The sequence below is a fragment of the Poecilia reticulata genome, chromosome 12 (assembly GCF_904066995.2).
Source record: "Poecilia reticulata chromosome 12, P_reticulata-male-v2, whole genome shotgun sequence".
NCBI classification, from domain to species: Eukaryota; Metazoa; Chordata; class Actinopteri; order Cyprinodontiformes; family Poeciliidae; genus Poecilia; species Poecilia reticulata.
This window is the reverse complement of record NC_088841.1, coordinates 29965074-29980940: the sequence shown is the minus strand read 5'-3', so window position 1 is coordinate 29980940 and position 15867 is coordinate 29965074. Positions and strand designations below refer to the sequence as shown.

The 15867-nt window shown below is 39.5% G+C and overlaps 1 protein-coding gene across 1 annotated transcript in view; it reads right to left on the bottom strand.

Moving 5' to 3' along the window:
* Positions 1-2651: 2651 nt before the first annotated feature.
* The window catches only part of LOC145553987 (protein NLRC3-like), a 35200-nt gene continuing 21984 nt past the window's right edge, over positions 2652-15867 (bottom strand). Inside the window, exon 9 of the mRNA XM_081613204.1 lies at positions 2652-3281. Coding sequence (XP_081469330.1) covers positions 2731-3281 — 551 coding nt within the window. The 3' untranslated portion in view covers positions 2652-2730. The remainder of the gene's footprint in view (positions 3282-15867) is intronic.

Here is a 15867-nt window from a genome sequence, read left to right as displayed (position 1 = left end):
CAGTTGGTATGGTGTTCTTTGGATTCAACTCAGCCTTCACTCACCTCCAAACACGACGAGTTGTGTTTATACCAAACAGGTCTACTTTGGTTTCATCTGACCAAATGACATTCTCTTCAGGAACATCCAAATTCTCTCTAGCAAGCTTCAGACGCGCCCGGATATGTACTGGCTTAAGCAGGGGAAACATTTGGTAATGCAAGGTCTGAGTCCCTGACGGCGTAGGGTGTTACTGTCTGTAGCCTTTATAACGTTGATCTCAGCTTTCTGCAGGTCATTCACTTGATCCCCCGTGTGGTTCTGGGATTTTTGCTCACTATTCTTGTGATCATTCTGACCCCGCAGGCTGAGATCTTGGTGGAGCCTCTGATTGAGGGAGATTAGCATTGTTCTTGTAGGTCTTCCATTTTCTGATTATTGCTCCCACAGATTTCTTCACACCAAGCTGCCTGCCGACTGCAGATTCAGTCTTCCCAGCTTGGTGCAGCTCTTTGGTCTTCACCAGAGTGGAACTTGGAGTGTAACTGTTTGAGGTTGTGGGCAGGTGTCTTTTATACTGTTAATGAGTTGGTGCCATAAATACAGGTAATGGGTAGAGGACAGAGGAGCCTCTTAAAGAAGTTACAGGTCTGTGACAGACAGAAATCTTGCTTGTTTGTAGGTGACCAAATGCTTATTTTCCACCCTTATTTGCAAATAAATTCTTTAAAATCAGAAAATGTGATTTTCTGATATTTTTTTCTCATTTTGTGTCTCATAGTTGAGGTCTACCTGTGATGTCAACAGGCCTCTCTCATCTTTTTAAGAGGGAGAACTTGCACAATTGGCGACTGACTAAATACTTTTGTCCCCACTGTATATTAAAAGTAAACGTTTATTTATTAATGCAGAGCATTGATGACAGCTAGGTATTTCACCTGAGTTCTGAAAGAAATACAATTGTATTTTCCTTGACTTTATATTTATATTATCTGAGTAATATAAAAGGTAAAGGCAGCAGTTAAGTAATTTATTTACTTTGTAATTAAAACTGCGTTGTTTGTAAATTGACTGAGAGCGTTATTTTATGTAAATATTGCAATTTAAAGAAAAATTACTGAGACGTAAGAGCACTATGCATTTTATATGGATTTGCCTTTTGATTGGTTACTGAGACAGTCCATCCCTTACGTGACTCGTGATTGGTTGAGAGGAGAGGAGACGGGATGAAGAAGAAGAGGAGAGACGTTATGATGGAGAACGGAGGGAAGACGAGCGGACAAGAAGTGAAGAAACACGGCCAGGAGGGAGAGAAAACCGGACAAAGCGCGGAAAAGGACGAGATTCAGGGAAGTAGGAGAAGCTTGGAGAGCGGTCGGTGCGAGAGGGACGAGACGAGAGGAGACAGACGCAGGTAATCACGATGGGCTTCGAGCTAAGCTAAGCTAGCTAGCCGCTTCAGCCCCACGGTTTGTGCTGCGTTCAATGGCAGTTGGGAAGTCGGAGTTGTTATAGAGAGCAGCTTTTTTTAAATTTTCATTTTCTATTTTTAATAGAACTTATCCATTACATTTTATGTTAAGTTTTTACTCTTTCTTAAAAGATTGTTTTTACTACACACCGAGTAATTGCCATAATGTTGAGCAGATTTGGAGAATTAATCCATCTATTTTACTGAAATTAAAGTGTGCACATAATCTGATAAAATTTTCAAATCTACTTTCTTTCCTTTCAACAAACAGAAAATCTTATTTGCACATGAATTTACTTGATATAACAAGATAAACGTGCCAATATTAGTTCAATTAACGGATGTCACACTCAGAAAGTTTGAACCTCTGCAAAAAACTGCATTTTAATCACAACCAGCTGCTGATTTTACTGAGTTTTGGGATTTCCAGTTAAATCCTTTATTTTCTGGTTTGGTTGAATCAGGTGTGGCCCACGTTGGGCTGTGGCGCGTCATATCTATGTTGGTTTATTCTCAGCTAAAATAGGTTTACTGTTGTTAACAAATGTAAAATATGTCAGAGATGCGGCGATCAGAGCTTTTCTGTCCAACACTGATTTTCAGTTTTCATTCTGCTCTGATCTTCCAGTTCCTGGATTTTTTCTCCAAAGACAAAAATGTTCTGCAGGTTCTGAGTTTCAGGTAGAAGTTCTGAATGAAACAGAGAATATTAAGATTTTATCACTTTATGCTTGACCTCTGACCTTCATGGGATGGGAATGTTTTACTTTAATTAGGACTTTCTGAAAGGCAGAGTTGATGGAAAATATTTTTCATGCGAATATTTAAATTTGAACAGGAAAAGAACAGAATGAGCAGCAAATGAACCAAATGCAGAAGAAGAAAATGTTTTTATTTTTCTAAAACACATGAAGAAAAACTGCAGCAAATAAACAAAAGAAAGATTTAATATTCAAATCTGGAGCCGACAGAAATAGGAAATGTTTAGTGATTGAGAACAACTGATCAATATTTCAATAAAATGATGAATGAAATGAAAAAAACCCATCTTGATATTCAATGTGAAGCTTTGACTGGAAACAACAGAAAATTATGAGGACCCTGAAATAATCCTGGAATAATCCCACCTTCCATCTTCAAAGGACTTAAAGAAGAAAACGTTTCCAAGGACTCAATCAGAATTGACTCACCAAGAAATAGATTGTAGAAATGAACTATCTGTTCAACAGTGAGAGAGTTTCTCTGATAGGAGGAAAATCTTTAGACTCTTTAGACTGAAATCAGCTCAGAAACACTGAGGAACCATAAAACCAGAACCCAACTCCAGGAATCAGAGGTTCAGTGAATGTGGTGTTGAAGGTGTGGAGGAGGATCAGTGAGTCAGAGGAGACTCTGTAGAAGGACAGAATGCCAGCAGGACAGTCCACATACACTGATACTCTGTTAGAGACAGAAGAGGAGGAGAGAGGAGTTTGACTGTTATTGTGCCTCACAGAGTAACCACTATCAGAGCAGATCAGACTCCAGGAATGATCATTCCTTCCAAACACACTGTCTATACTGTATCCTTTCTTCCTGATTCTTCTGTAACTTACTGATATATTAACTTCTCCTCTCCACTCGACCTCCCAGTAACAGCGACCAGTCAGACCAGTTCTACACAGCAGCTGAGGCCAGTGATCAAATCTGTCTGGATGATCAGGATATGACTGAAGCTCCTTCTCATATGTCACCTTCCTGTTGTCTTCAGACAGTTTGAGCTCTCTGCTCACTGTGTTTGTGTCGATGGTGAGTTGACAGGAATCTGATGGAGAGAACAAACACAATCCAGCTGCAGTTATTGATCATTTATTGATCTTTGATGATGATCCTGAATGAGTGATGTGACAGTTTGAAGATGGTTGAATGTGAGCTGCTTTGTTGTCATGAATCAGATGAAAAACACACTTACACTTCCTCAGACCTGGTGTCAAGAATCGGCCTCCAGCAGGCTCCACCCTGAAAGGAGGAGGGGGGTCAGACCATCAGTCTCTTTCAGCAGCAAACATGGACATTACATGTCTCTCAGACACACATTGTCCTCCACTGAGACAGGAACAGTCCAACATCTGGACTGCAAACTGCAGTGGATGTAGGAAGGACAGTTGGTGCTGCTGCAGCACAACTCATTTCTCCAAACACAGGAAAAGCTCCAACAGAGAGGAGAAAGGAAATCCCTCAGTAACAACCTGAAGAAACTCACTGAAGCCTAAAAGGACATCAGGAAACTAAGGAAACATTTCTGGAAGCTCAACCTGATTTAATAATCAGCATTAAAATCCAATCAATCTAAACTCTGATCAACACCTGGATACCTGCTCCATCCACACTCCCACACACAGATGAAGGAATGAAACACTAAACAGCCCTGCTGCTGAAAACCTGCTGTGGCCTCACTGTAATATCCAGAAATACAAACATTAAAAAGGAGAAGCTGCATCACATTCAACAAAGAGTTCAACAAGAACCAAAGATTTGATCTCTGAGCTCAGACTCACAAACCAGGGAGAGGCTTCCATCATCACACACCTCTGACAAACACCTCCAACCTTTCAGCACTTCCTCTACCAACCAGCACCACCAGGTGGCGCTGCACACATTTACAATGAGTCCAAGAAGAAGAAGCAGCTTCCTAAACAGCAGCTCAGTAAAGATCTCTCCTCTTTCCAACCTGATTCAGTCCATGAAGCAGAACATCTCTGCTGCTGCAGCAACAGGAGGAAACTTCTCCAGCTCTCAACTTCTACACTCTGACTGCTGGAAACAGATCAGGGAGGAACAGCCTTTTCTCCAGGCTGCCTCCTGCTGACTCTAGCGCCACCTACTGGCTGTTCACCAGAGCTGGAGAAAGGACTCAAACTATGTACTGAAGTAAAAGTACAAATAAACAGACAAAATGTTCTCTAGTAAAAGAACGACATTAACATTTTTACTTGAGTAAAAGAGTTCAAAGTCAAGATGTTGTAAATGTTTTATAACTGATTATGTGACAGCTCACCTGGTTTGTAGTTTCTTCTTTCAGACCAACAGAACCAGGAGGTCGAAGGTCTGCAGTGAAATCAGAGGCAGGTTGATAAAATCTTCATGAGGAAGGAGAGAAGTTCTGATAAAAATATTTATGATGGAGTCATAAGGAGAAAAGAACAGCTGGTTGATTCCTGCTGGTCAGACTATAAATACAAACGGAAAATAAACATAAAAATTAAACAAACTAAACTGTAGTTCTTAACATCACCACATTACTGTACCTGAAAGTATGCATTGTTATAATGTAGATTATTAATAAAGCTCCTATATAACCATTGATCATCATGTCAGTGAGGTGAGCAGAGTGAGGACAGTCTCTGGTTAAACCAGGATCAGCTGAGCAGGTTCTGCTGATCCAGGTTGAAACCCTGATTTCATTTCAATCATCAACCTGAATCTAAAGTCAGATCAGCAGCAGAGAGGTGGCAGCTTGTTCCAGACTCATTATTTACACATGATGCAGCTGTTTTCCAGCTGTTCTCCACAGCTGGAGGGAGGGAGGGGGAGGAGAGAACCTGAACATTCAGCCTCCAGGTTTTACAGCTGGATTCTGACCTCAGCAGCTGGAACAACGACACAGATGAAACCAGAGACTCCTGGAAAATGGATGTTTGGATCTGATCAGGTCTGCAGATTCACTGACTGGGATTTATTCAGAAAATGTCTCAGAGCTGAGAAGAGCTGAGCTTCTTCAGACTGAATGCTGGGAAACCTTCACTCCTCTAAGTCAGTGATGTTCAGGTTATTAGAAAACTAATATAATGTATGGAGGAAAAAACATGCCTCAGTCAAGATAATCACCATTCATATCATACAGTATTTATAACCACATTAGCTAACAAAGCAAACATCTTGTATTCCACGTAAGTAAAGTTTGTAATTTTTAATTTAAAAATATGTAGAAAATTATCAACTTATGTCCAGTTTTATTTGCTACGACAGAGTTTTAGGGCCACACTAAGAAAAAAAACATCAAAATAAAAGTACAAAATAAGTCTGGTGGGAAAATGATCATAAGTGACCATCAGCTGATCATGTTATATTAATGCTTGTGAACTCTGACCTGAAGAACCTGTTTGGGTTAAACACACACAAGGTTGGAAGTTGTTTTCCTGCAGCTGAAGGGAACCAGACTGTCTCTGCATGTTCTGGATCCTGGATATAAAACCTACATGTTGACTCTGCCTGTTGGAGCTTTTCATCCTGAACTGATTCATTATTGATCGTCTTACAAGCTCTCTGCATTGGGCACAATATACAAATCTTTAGAATCCTAAAGACTTTATGAGAAATAAAAACCTGTTAGAGGATGAAGAGGCAGAGCGACCACAAAGCTGGTTGGTTGGATTCTGTGGAGACGTTTGCAGTCTAAAGAGGAAATCCCATCTATTCAGAAGAAACGGGTCTGAGTGGTTCCTGGGTCTTTTCTCCTCCTCAGGGTGAATCGATTCACTATATAATAATGAAATATGGAGAAAGAAGTTTGCATGATGTGAATGAAAGGATGAAAAGTGTCATTTCTCCTGTTCGTTGAAGCTGATCGTTTAGAAAGGAAGAGAAAGATAATTAGAAGCAGAGGAAGTGAACTGAGGCAAAGAAATGAGAAACGAAGAGTCGAGTTGATCCTGAGAAACAAGGAAAGTTTGGAAAGTTGGATGAAAGAGAGAAAGAAGAGAAAGACGGAAAAATGATGAACAAATGGAAATGCTTCTATTTCTGAACATAAATCTTTAGTCGATAAATTACAGGGTTTAATATGTTTTAGTGAGTTTGAATAAGCAAATGGTTTTATTTCTTAAAAAAAAAAAGCTAATAATTAAAAATAAGCAAGAAAACAAAACAAACCCTAATCGATTTCTATCTGCTTCTTCTTCTCTCCTCTGTCTGAGCCTCACTGTGGTGCATCGGACCTCTGACCTCAACTCCTCAGCCCTGTCCTCCATGGACCAGATGACGTCCCTCTCACACCACCAGCTGATCAAAGTGATCCAGTAGATCCAGTGGATCAACAAGATGAGGAAGATGAAGGAAACCTTCATCACCTCCAGGCTCTGAAGTTTCTGTTGATCCTGATTTATTTGACACCAGAGAACTGATGAGACGTTTCCATTCAGGGGACGACTGTCTGTCTCCTGTTGGACATTTGGACTGAAACTGTGTGTGACTGAGCTTTAACCACCTCCTCTGGTCTGCTGTCCAGGATCAGAGCAGAGGAAGAAAAGATCAACCTGCTTCAGAGCTGAGAGGAGAAGACACCACTCTGAACTGGTGATGCTGGTTTCATCTGTGGACAACATGGACATTGACTGAGGGACCATCTGGACGACCCAAAGATCCAGAACAAGCTGGACTGACAGGGAGCCGGAGGAGAGAGATGGGGAGGATTTCACTGCAGCGACGCCGAGAGAAGGGAGAGAGAAGAGAGAGGAGACATTTAAGATAAGATACACACACACACGCACCCCCCCCCCCCCCCCACACACACACACGCACACACACAGTTCCTCCTGGTTTCTAAATGTGTTGAAAACCTCTGACACTCAGACGGTTGAGATTTATTTTGTTCTCATTTTTGAAGATCTATGCTGTAGTTATATATTAGTATGGGAATAAAAACATCTTTCAATGTTAAGAGATCATTAATACTGCAGTTTATAACATTTTGGTTTACCATATAATATTTGTTGCATTGAAATTAAATAGAAGAAAATTCTTATAAAACTCAGCTAAGATACATTTGTACTAAGAGGCTAAAAAGAACTTTTGTTTTCCTGTTAAAACAATAAGTGAGCATTAATGGAAAATGTAAAATATTTTGAAGAGATGATAAAAATGTACAACCTTTTACTACCTTTACTTACTTCTTATTACCTTTTACTGGCCTTAATTTATTACCTTTTACTTCCTTGTGGAAACCATGAAGAGGAAAACAAACACACCCAGTTTACATTTCGAGTTTCATCTGACCATATGACATTCTCCCAATACTCTGGAACATCCAAATGGAACATCCTGGAACATCCAAACTGGACACCAAGAGTCCAGTTGGTTCAACGTTAAAACAGATTTTGGTTCCAGTACAGCTGAACAGAATCTGCATCCCCATAAAACAGGAACGTTATTTGTGTACAAACTGGGAGTCATAATAAAGGTTCATGTGTTCAGACAGCAGAGGAAGTCTAATTCCATATGACCAATCAGACACGTCTGACCAGTTACAAAAAGACACCAGCAGCTCTGTCCTCTGGACTCATTTATCCTGAAAACACTTTCAGTTTAAACTCACCTGTTCAGGTGTGGAACCAGTCTGGTTCTGTTGGGTCTTAAGTCTGCTATTCAGATTTTCTTCTTAAACCTTTGGATCATTTGAACAAACTGTAAGTTTCCTTTATTCCCTAGTTAAATTTTGTCTTCTGGAACTTTCCTGATTTCTTCTGATTTCAGCTCAAAGTTTAATCTGTTAGTGACAATTAATCTACAGGATTATTAAATTAATGATGAACTGGAATTAAACAATATAAACAGCTGATGTTTGTTTTCTTATGTGGAAAAAACAGCTTATATCAATAAGTGTTTTTGGAGGCAGTGAGAAAGACACTGGCAGGCCCAGGTAGACATGATGTAAATGATCACTTAATGATAAAGCCAAACAACAGAGAGCAGACTGACAACATGGAGACACAACATTTAACGAGGACCCGACAAGACACAAAGACAACAGGTGGACTTAAATACGCAAGGAGGGTAATCAGGGAATGAGACACACCTGGGAAGCAATCAACAGTGAGGACAGGACAGGAACATGACTGAACACAGAAAACCTAAAAAATAACTACACAGAACACACAGAACACTTAATTTTTTTTCATTTTCTAAAATTAATCTTTGGTCTCCGCCATTTTTGCTTCTTCCTTTCAACATTAAATATTGTTAAAAATAGTTTTTTTCCAGTGAGATTAATAAATAGTTAATATTTTATGGAGCAGATAATTCACTTGGAGAGTTTAATTGCGAAACAAAGTTCTAGAGAAGTCAGATTGAACCAGTGAATGTAAATGTTGCTCCATGTCTCCATCTAGTGGACTGATAGTAGAAGTGCAGCAGCTGATGGCAGCTTCCTCTGCCTCTCTGCTGTCTGACTGCATTCACCTGACACTGATATGAAGCAGAGAAGAAGAGCCAATCAGAGGAGGAGCAGCTGATCTTTTTCCAGCACTAATGATGTAAAGGATGATCAGAGTTGATGTGCAGATGAATGATGTGTGTTTCCTCTGCAGGTGAAGCTAGAAAGTGTGTGTGAGCTGATGTGAATTCAGCAGCATGGATCAGTGTGAGGACAGAGAGGAGGGAGTCCCTCCCTCTAAAACCACTCTGTGTGGGGAAGATGAGAGCCAGAGCAAAGGTCAGAGGTGAGGTCACCATCTCTAACTGTCCACAGCCCTTTTCACACAGCGTTCACTATATCAGGCCAAAACAGACGTGGTGATGAAGCTGCTGCTGCTCCTCTTTGCTGCTTCATCCAGACTGAACAGATTCAGTTTTAATCATCATGTTTCTGTCAGGATCCATCAGAGACTCAAACCAGAACCAGAACCAGAACCCAGCTGTGTGTCCTTTAAGAGCGACAGGTCAAAGCATGATCCTATTAACTTTAAATCTCCTGGATCTCCACCATCAGAGAGGTGAGCTGTTTCTAACTGCTGTAACTGTTTATACCTGTCATTGTGACTGTGTGACAATACCAAGTTCTGTTGTAACATTAAACTAAATTTCAGGCAGTCAGATTATTTTGTTTTCATATGTATTACATCAATAACATTGAAGTCCAATTGGGTCGTTGGTACCATAACATTTAAAGAAAGAACTTCAGGGTAAAACTGGTCTATTTAGATCCACAGTCTACACATCCATCTAGTTAACAGAGATCTCCAAATCTAATCTGATATTTGCATTTTACTACTCCAAGTTATTGACACCTTATGTAAACAATTACTCCTGAATGAATGGAAACAAAATATGTAACAAAAATCAACCCACATCTCTGCTAAAATGTCTAAAATATAATAGGTAAAGAACAAAGAAAAACTTCAATAAGTACATATTTACATTGACTATTATGTTGACAGGACTTTTGAAAAACATTTACTGTATTTTTCAGACTATAGAGTGCAACTCACAATAAGCCGCACCTACAAAGTTAAAAAAACAACAACCTGGAAACGTACATATATAAGCCGCTGGTATCTCCGTTGCTCCCAGTTTTCCACAATTTATTAAGTTTACACAACTTAATAAATATACTGTTAAAGACGCATCTCTCTATCTCCAATGCTGAACCATGGATTTGTTCACACTGAGCTAACATGCAGCAACTATCAATCTGTGCTACCAGATAACCTTCAACTTAAAAGCTGCATTATATGAACTTCTTCATGTTGTTTCCATGATGAGGGGGTTTGAGTTTGAAAACATTTCTCCGTTGTGCCTGCTGCTAGCATGTGCTTGTTCTAAATTAAAATTAGCGCTTTCTTCTTTGATTTCCAATTTTGACTTCCAATGATTCACTTCCTTCTAACGAGCCCCCTGGTGGTTGAAGAAAAATCCACAGAAAAGCCGCATGAACCATGCTACAAGCCGCATGGTTCAAAGCGTGGGGAAAAGTAGCGGCTTATAGTCTGAAAAATACAGCAACTGCATTTTATTCTTTTTTTGCATCAACTTAATTTTCTAGATGAAACATATTCATTTTTTTAGTCCAATATTGAGATTGACACACATAGCACAAGTGAATTTCAATTTTGGGTTGACATTGGATCGGTCATTAAATCTGAATTTAATTCCCTTACAGATGAATGCTGAATGAAAAAAAGTTTCTCTGAATTAATTAAATTTAAGTTTAATCTCTGATGTTCAAATATCATCCAATAGAATATCAACTATTTCTACTAGAGGTGTGCCAATCAATCGGCCATCAATCATCATCAGCTGATTTCCTGAAAAATTGTGTGATTGGTGATCACTGATTAGTCTCTTATTGCTGATCACCAAAACCGATCACCTGTATCTCACTTCACAACCTGCCTGCATATCTTCTCTTTCCTTCACACTGTGGAAGCATGCAGCAGTAAATCCTAAGCGATTATGATCGGTGACCGATCGATCGGCACACCTCAAGTGGCTATGTCTAAATTAGGTGAATTTATTACCAAATAATTTTTCCATTTTGTCAAATCACATAGTAGTATTTATACCCAAAGCAAAAAATTAACAGCCTATCAGCAGTGATCAGCCCTAATGGGTGATAGGAATTGGAATCAGGAAAACCTGATTGGAGCATCCCTAATTTCTAATTAAACTAAATAATACCTCACGAGGATCAGCAGTGGGTTTCAGTGTCTCTAACGGACCATCTGGTTCTGAATGAAACTCCACCAGATCCTCCTTGGGTGGACAGAGTGGAAAGTACCCCTGGTTGTTCTCTATGCCAGAGCTCAACATTAATATTGTACTTTCTAACAAGACCACTACATGTAAAATGTTGACCTTGAAAGTTGAAAGTACAGACTAAGGACTATTCTAGTCAAACAAGGTATGTGCAGAGAGTCTGGGGCAGAGGGGACTTGACTTCTCAAAAACAGACCTTTCTGCTATTTAAACACAACTGGACATTCAAGAGGATCAATGATCAGGAACATGTTGGAGGATTGGACCGGTTCTGATTTTAATCATTTAGAACATCAAGTTGATGATCTTCTGTTGTGTCTCACAGCTCTTTATTTTACAATCAGTCACATAAAAAAATCTTTAAGCAAAACTCCACTTAAGATTTTAGTATGACTTTTTCTGTCAGGTTGATCAGAGACTCAAACCAGAACCAGAACCCGGCTATGCGTCTTTTAAGAGTGACTGGTCAAATAGCTTTCCTATTGATTTTCAAACTTCTGGACGTCGACCATCAAAGAGATGAGCTGTTTCTAAATGCTGTAATTGTGTAAACTGAGTCAGTCTGAAATGTTTTCATCCCAGGATGGAACAAAATCTATTTTTCCCACATGTCTATGATTATATGAAGTGATTTGTGTTGGAAGTTCTCCAGAACCAAAGCAGTGAAGGTGGAAAGAAAATATGTTGTTGGAGGTTTCCTTGATGGAGCTACACTAAGTTTAACTGATATGTTTGCTTTGGGTCTGATTGTTTAGTCACCATCATTAAACATTTTTCTCTTGTCAAACTCTCTCATTGCTTCTCTATTCCATCTGAATGAGATAAATGGACTATTCAGTCCTTCTCATTCATATTGATTGTATCTAATTTCACATGTAAAAAAACAGATTTTTTCTTTATTCCATATGTGATAGTCTTCCTCAGTTCTGGAGATGAAGCGCCTCAGCTCTTCTCAGCTTTAGCAATAATCAATTCACTAGCAAGGACCACGGCACAAAGATATACGTTTTAAGATTTATTGATGAAGGGATGAAGGGGTGAGGGATAAAAGGATGGTAAATGAACTTATATAGTGCTTTATCCAATCATTTTGTCCACTCAAAGTACTTTACACTAGAGTCACATTCACCCATTTGCACTCACAAACACATTTATACACTGATACACAGCTCGGTAGGCAATTTGGGGTTGAGTCAAGTGTCTTGCCCAAGGGCACATCGACACATGGCAGGAGGAAGCTGGAATCAAACCTACAACCTTCCGATCACAAGACAACTACTCTACCCACAGAGCCACAGTCGCCCACTGGACTTGGATGAGGGATAAAGGGATGTAAGGATCTAGGGATGAGGGATAAAGGGATGTAAGGATCTAGGGATGAGGATAAAGGGATGTAAGGATCTAGGGATGAGGGATAAAGGGATGTAAGGATCTAGGGATGAGGGATGAAGGGATGTAGAGACGAGTGATGAAAGGATGTAAGGATGTAGAAATAAAAGGATAAGTGCTGAGGGGATGAATGACCTTTATTTGTTCATCTGGGGAGAATGATGGAGGGCCTGGGAGGTGAAGACTCTGCGTGGAGGTTTGGTCTTCGGGAAGTGGATCTTCTTATTTTCCCGAGCCCACATAGGACCGCCCAGATGAAACCTGCAGCACAAAGAAGCAAACCATGGCTATGAATGAAGGAGAATAAAATGAAAGAGATAAAGGGTAAGAGACGGTGGGATTGGCAAAACATAACAAACCGAGATGAGTGGATAAGCAGAGTATAAATTTGCCTGGAAAATTAGAGGTGTGGTTTGGGCGTGGCCTTGCTCCCGTACCTAAGTTAACACATTAACTGTGTTCCACCCCTTACAGGAGTTTAAAACTGCAGTGTGTTCTTCAGCTTTTAAATGGATTTAAGACATTTCAGTTGAGCTTCAGACAAGTTTCCAAAACTTCAAAAAATAATGACTGTGTTCAGAAATTATCTGGTTTGAATGCTTCATTGTATTTCTTTTGAATAACTTTTTAAAAAGGTTTTACTGTGCCCAAAAACTGTAAATGGAGAGTGGTTAAACAGGACAGTATGTAATGAAAGAGGGGAAAGACATGTGGCAAAAGTCAACAGGTTGGGACTCGAAACTGTGACGACCGATCAAGATCTAATGCCCCCATATGTGAGTTGTGATTTACCCCTGAACCTCTACAAAGGTCCAGGGATACCAGGATACTAGAGGTGTGCCGATCGATCGACCACCGATCATAATCGGCCGATTTCCGTGAAAAAGTGTATGATTGGTGATCGCCGATCACGGTCTCTTGTTGCCGATCACACAAACCGATCACCTGCATCTCATGTCACAGCCTGCCTGTGCAGCTGGTCTCCTCTTTCCTTCACACTGCGCAAGCGCGCAGCAACAAATCCTAAGCGATGTGGAACTAAGACGCACTGAGTGAATGGGGAAGATTGCGTGTTGCGGCGGAAATTGAAGCACGTCAAAATGCATCAACACAAAGAATCTAATATGGCATAAAAACAACGCCATACTTGACGGAGTTTGGCTACATTGAGGCTCACTGCAGTAAAAAAAAAAACGGAGCGATCAGATAGCAGGTAAAGCAGAGCTGTGTGAAGCTGACACCCCACCCACGTCAAAAAATCCAGCAAATAGTCTGAATGGTTAGTGCTCCGTTTGTGCAGGTTTGTGCCGTTAAAATTTTCGTTTGTGCAGCTTTCGTCTTTGAGATATTAAAAGTTATAATTTTGGCCGATGACGTCACCATCCCCCCATATCGCTCCAAAACAAACCAAAGTGGGCTAATTCGTTAGTGCTCCGTTTGTGCAGGTTTGTGCCGTTAAAATTTTCGTTTGTGCAGTTTTGGTTTCTGAGATATTAAAAGTTATAATTTTGGCCGATGACGTCATGTTCCAAATCAAACCTAAGTGTGGGCTACTTTTAATTCTTCAGATTTTCAGCTGTTGTACAATGTGTACATTTTGTTTTGAACTTCAATAAAGACTTAGAACAAGAAAAAATGTCTCATTTCAAGAAATGTTTTAAGATAGCAATGTTTTTTCACGAACGTAGCGTTCTCTCCACAATAATTGAATCCTGCTAATAAAGGACATGCAGCCTGACCCTAACGTAATGTGTATGACCTGTTCAACTGTGCTTTGATTTCGGAGTAAAAAATTACATGAGCCTATAACGGCCAATTTGCTAGTTGCTTGAGCAAAGTTTTTGCAGAGTAAAACGGAAATGTGTCATTATTTCAAAGTTCATCCAAGTAATGTACTTAATATTTAGTAAATATATTTTCAATGCAACGACTTTCATTTCATCCAATTTCTTACATTAAATGTGTATGGGCTTCAAGGATTTTGAAAAGCTCCACATGTTTTGCGAACTTTGACATAGTTCTCACACAACTGGGATTGGCTCCACCCACACTGTGGTGAGCCCCCTCCCCTCCCCTCACCACCCCCGATCTTGTTTTGGCGGCAGAGCAAGTGTAATTTCAACCTCTCGTTAATATTCTAGCGGTCTCAAATCGTTTTGAATAAGTCATTTTTGGAATTTTTTCAACCCCGATTTTGATTTTTGAACAAGGTAAGTAAATTAATGCTCAGCTTTCACATAAAATATTGACTCAATGCAATCCATCCCATAAAAGCAGAGAGGATGTATGCAGGGCTAGCTTATATATGCATTTATTTGAATTCACAACTTGTATTCAGTGGATATTTCAAACCTTCTGAAACATAGCGAGGCATCATCTTGCAGCCTTTACATTTATATTGAATCATTAACACTTAAGCATATGCACAAAGGGCACATCTTCTGAATTCAATTTAAAAATGTATTCCAAAGGAAAATAAAAATTTAACAGGTACTTACATTTTCAAGTAACGATGCATTATTGAATTATATATATATATATATATATATATATATATATATATATATTTTAAATTCAAGACTATTTTAAGTGTGCAGACACTGCTAGAATACAATTTGTGGCTTCTTTGAAATCATGTAGGCAATAGTTATTTTAAGCAATGCTAATCAAAGCCTTTTATTTTTTAACTAGATGCCTCGACAACCAGGAGTAGACAGAGAGTCTCTTTTCGCAGTTCTCTGCAACTCAAAAAAGGCCATTCTAGAAAACGGCCATATAGCCACTCTGTCTGTATAGACATGTTTGCGAACTTTGACATAGTTCTCACACAACTGGGATTGGCTCCACCCACACTGTAGTGAGCCTCCTCCTGCCCTCCCTGTCCTTTATTAGCAGGATTCAATTATTGTGGAGAGAACGCTACGTTCGTGAAAAACATTGCTATCTTAAAACATTTCTTGAAATGAGACATTTTTTCTTGTTCTAAGTCTTTATTGAAGTTCAAAACAAAATGTACACATTGTACAACAGCTGAAAATCTGAAGAATTAAAAGTAGCCCACACTTAGGTTTGATTTGGAACATGATAGGGTGACGGTGACGTCATCGGCCAAAATTATAACTTTTAATATCTCAGAAACCAAAACTGCACAAACGAAAATTTTAACGGCACAAACCTGCACAAACGGAGCACTAACGAACTAGCCCACTTTGGTTTGTTTTGGAGAGATATGGGGGGATGGTGAACTCTAGATGACCTAAAAAATAATGTTTAATATCTCAGAAACCAAAACTGCACAAACGAAAATTTTAACGGCACAAACCTGCACAAACGGAGCACTAACCATTCAGACTATTTGCTGGATTTTTTGACGTGGGTGGGGTGTCAGCTTCACACAGCTCACAGAGCTGGGGAGGGTGGAACACCATCCCACCACATTAGCTTAATAGTTTCTGTTCTGTATATAAAGGATTACCTGAAGAATGAACACGCATAATAGAGAAGTGGAATTTAAGGTA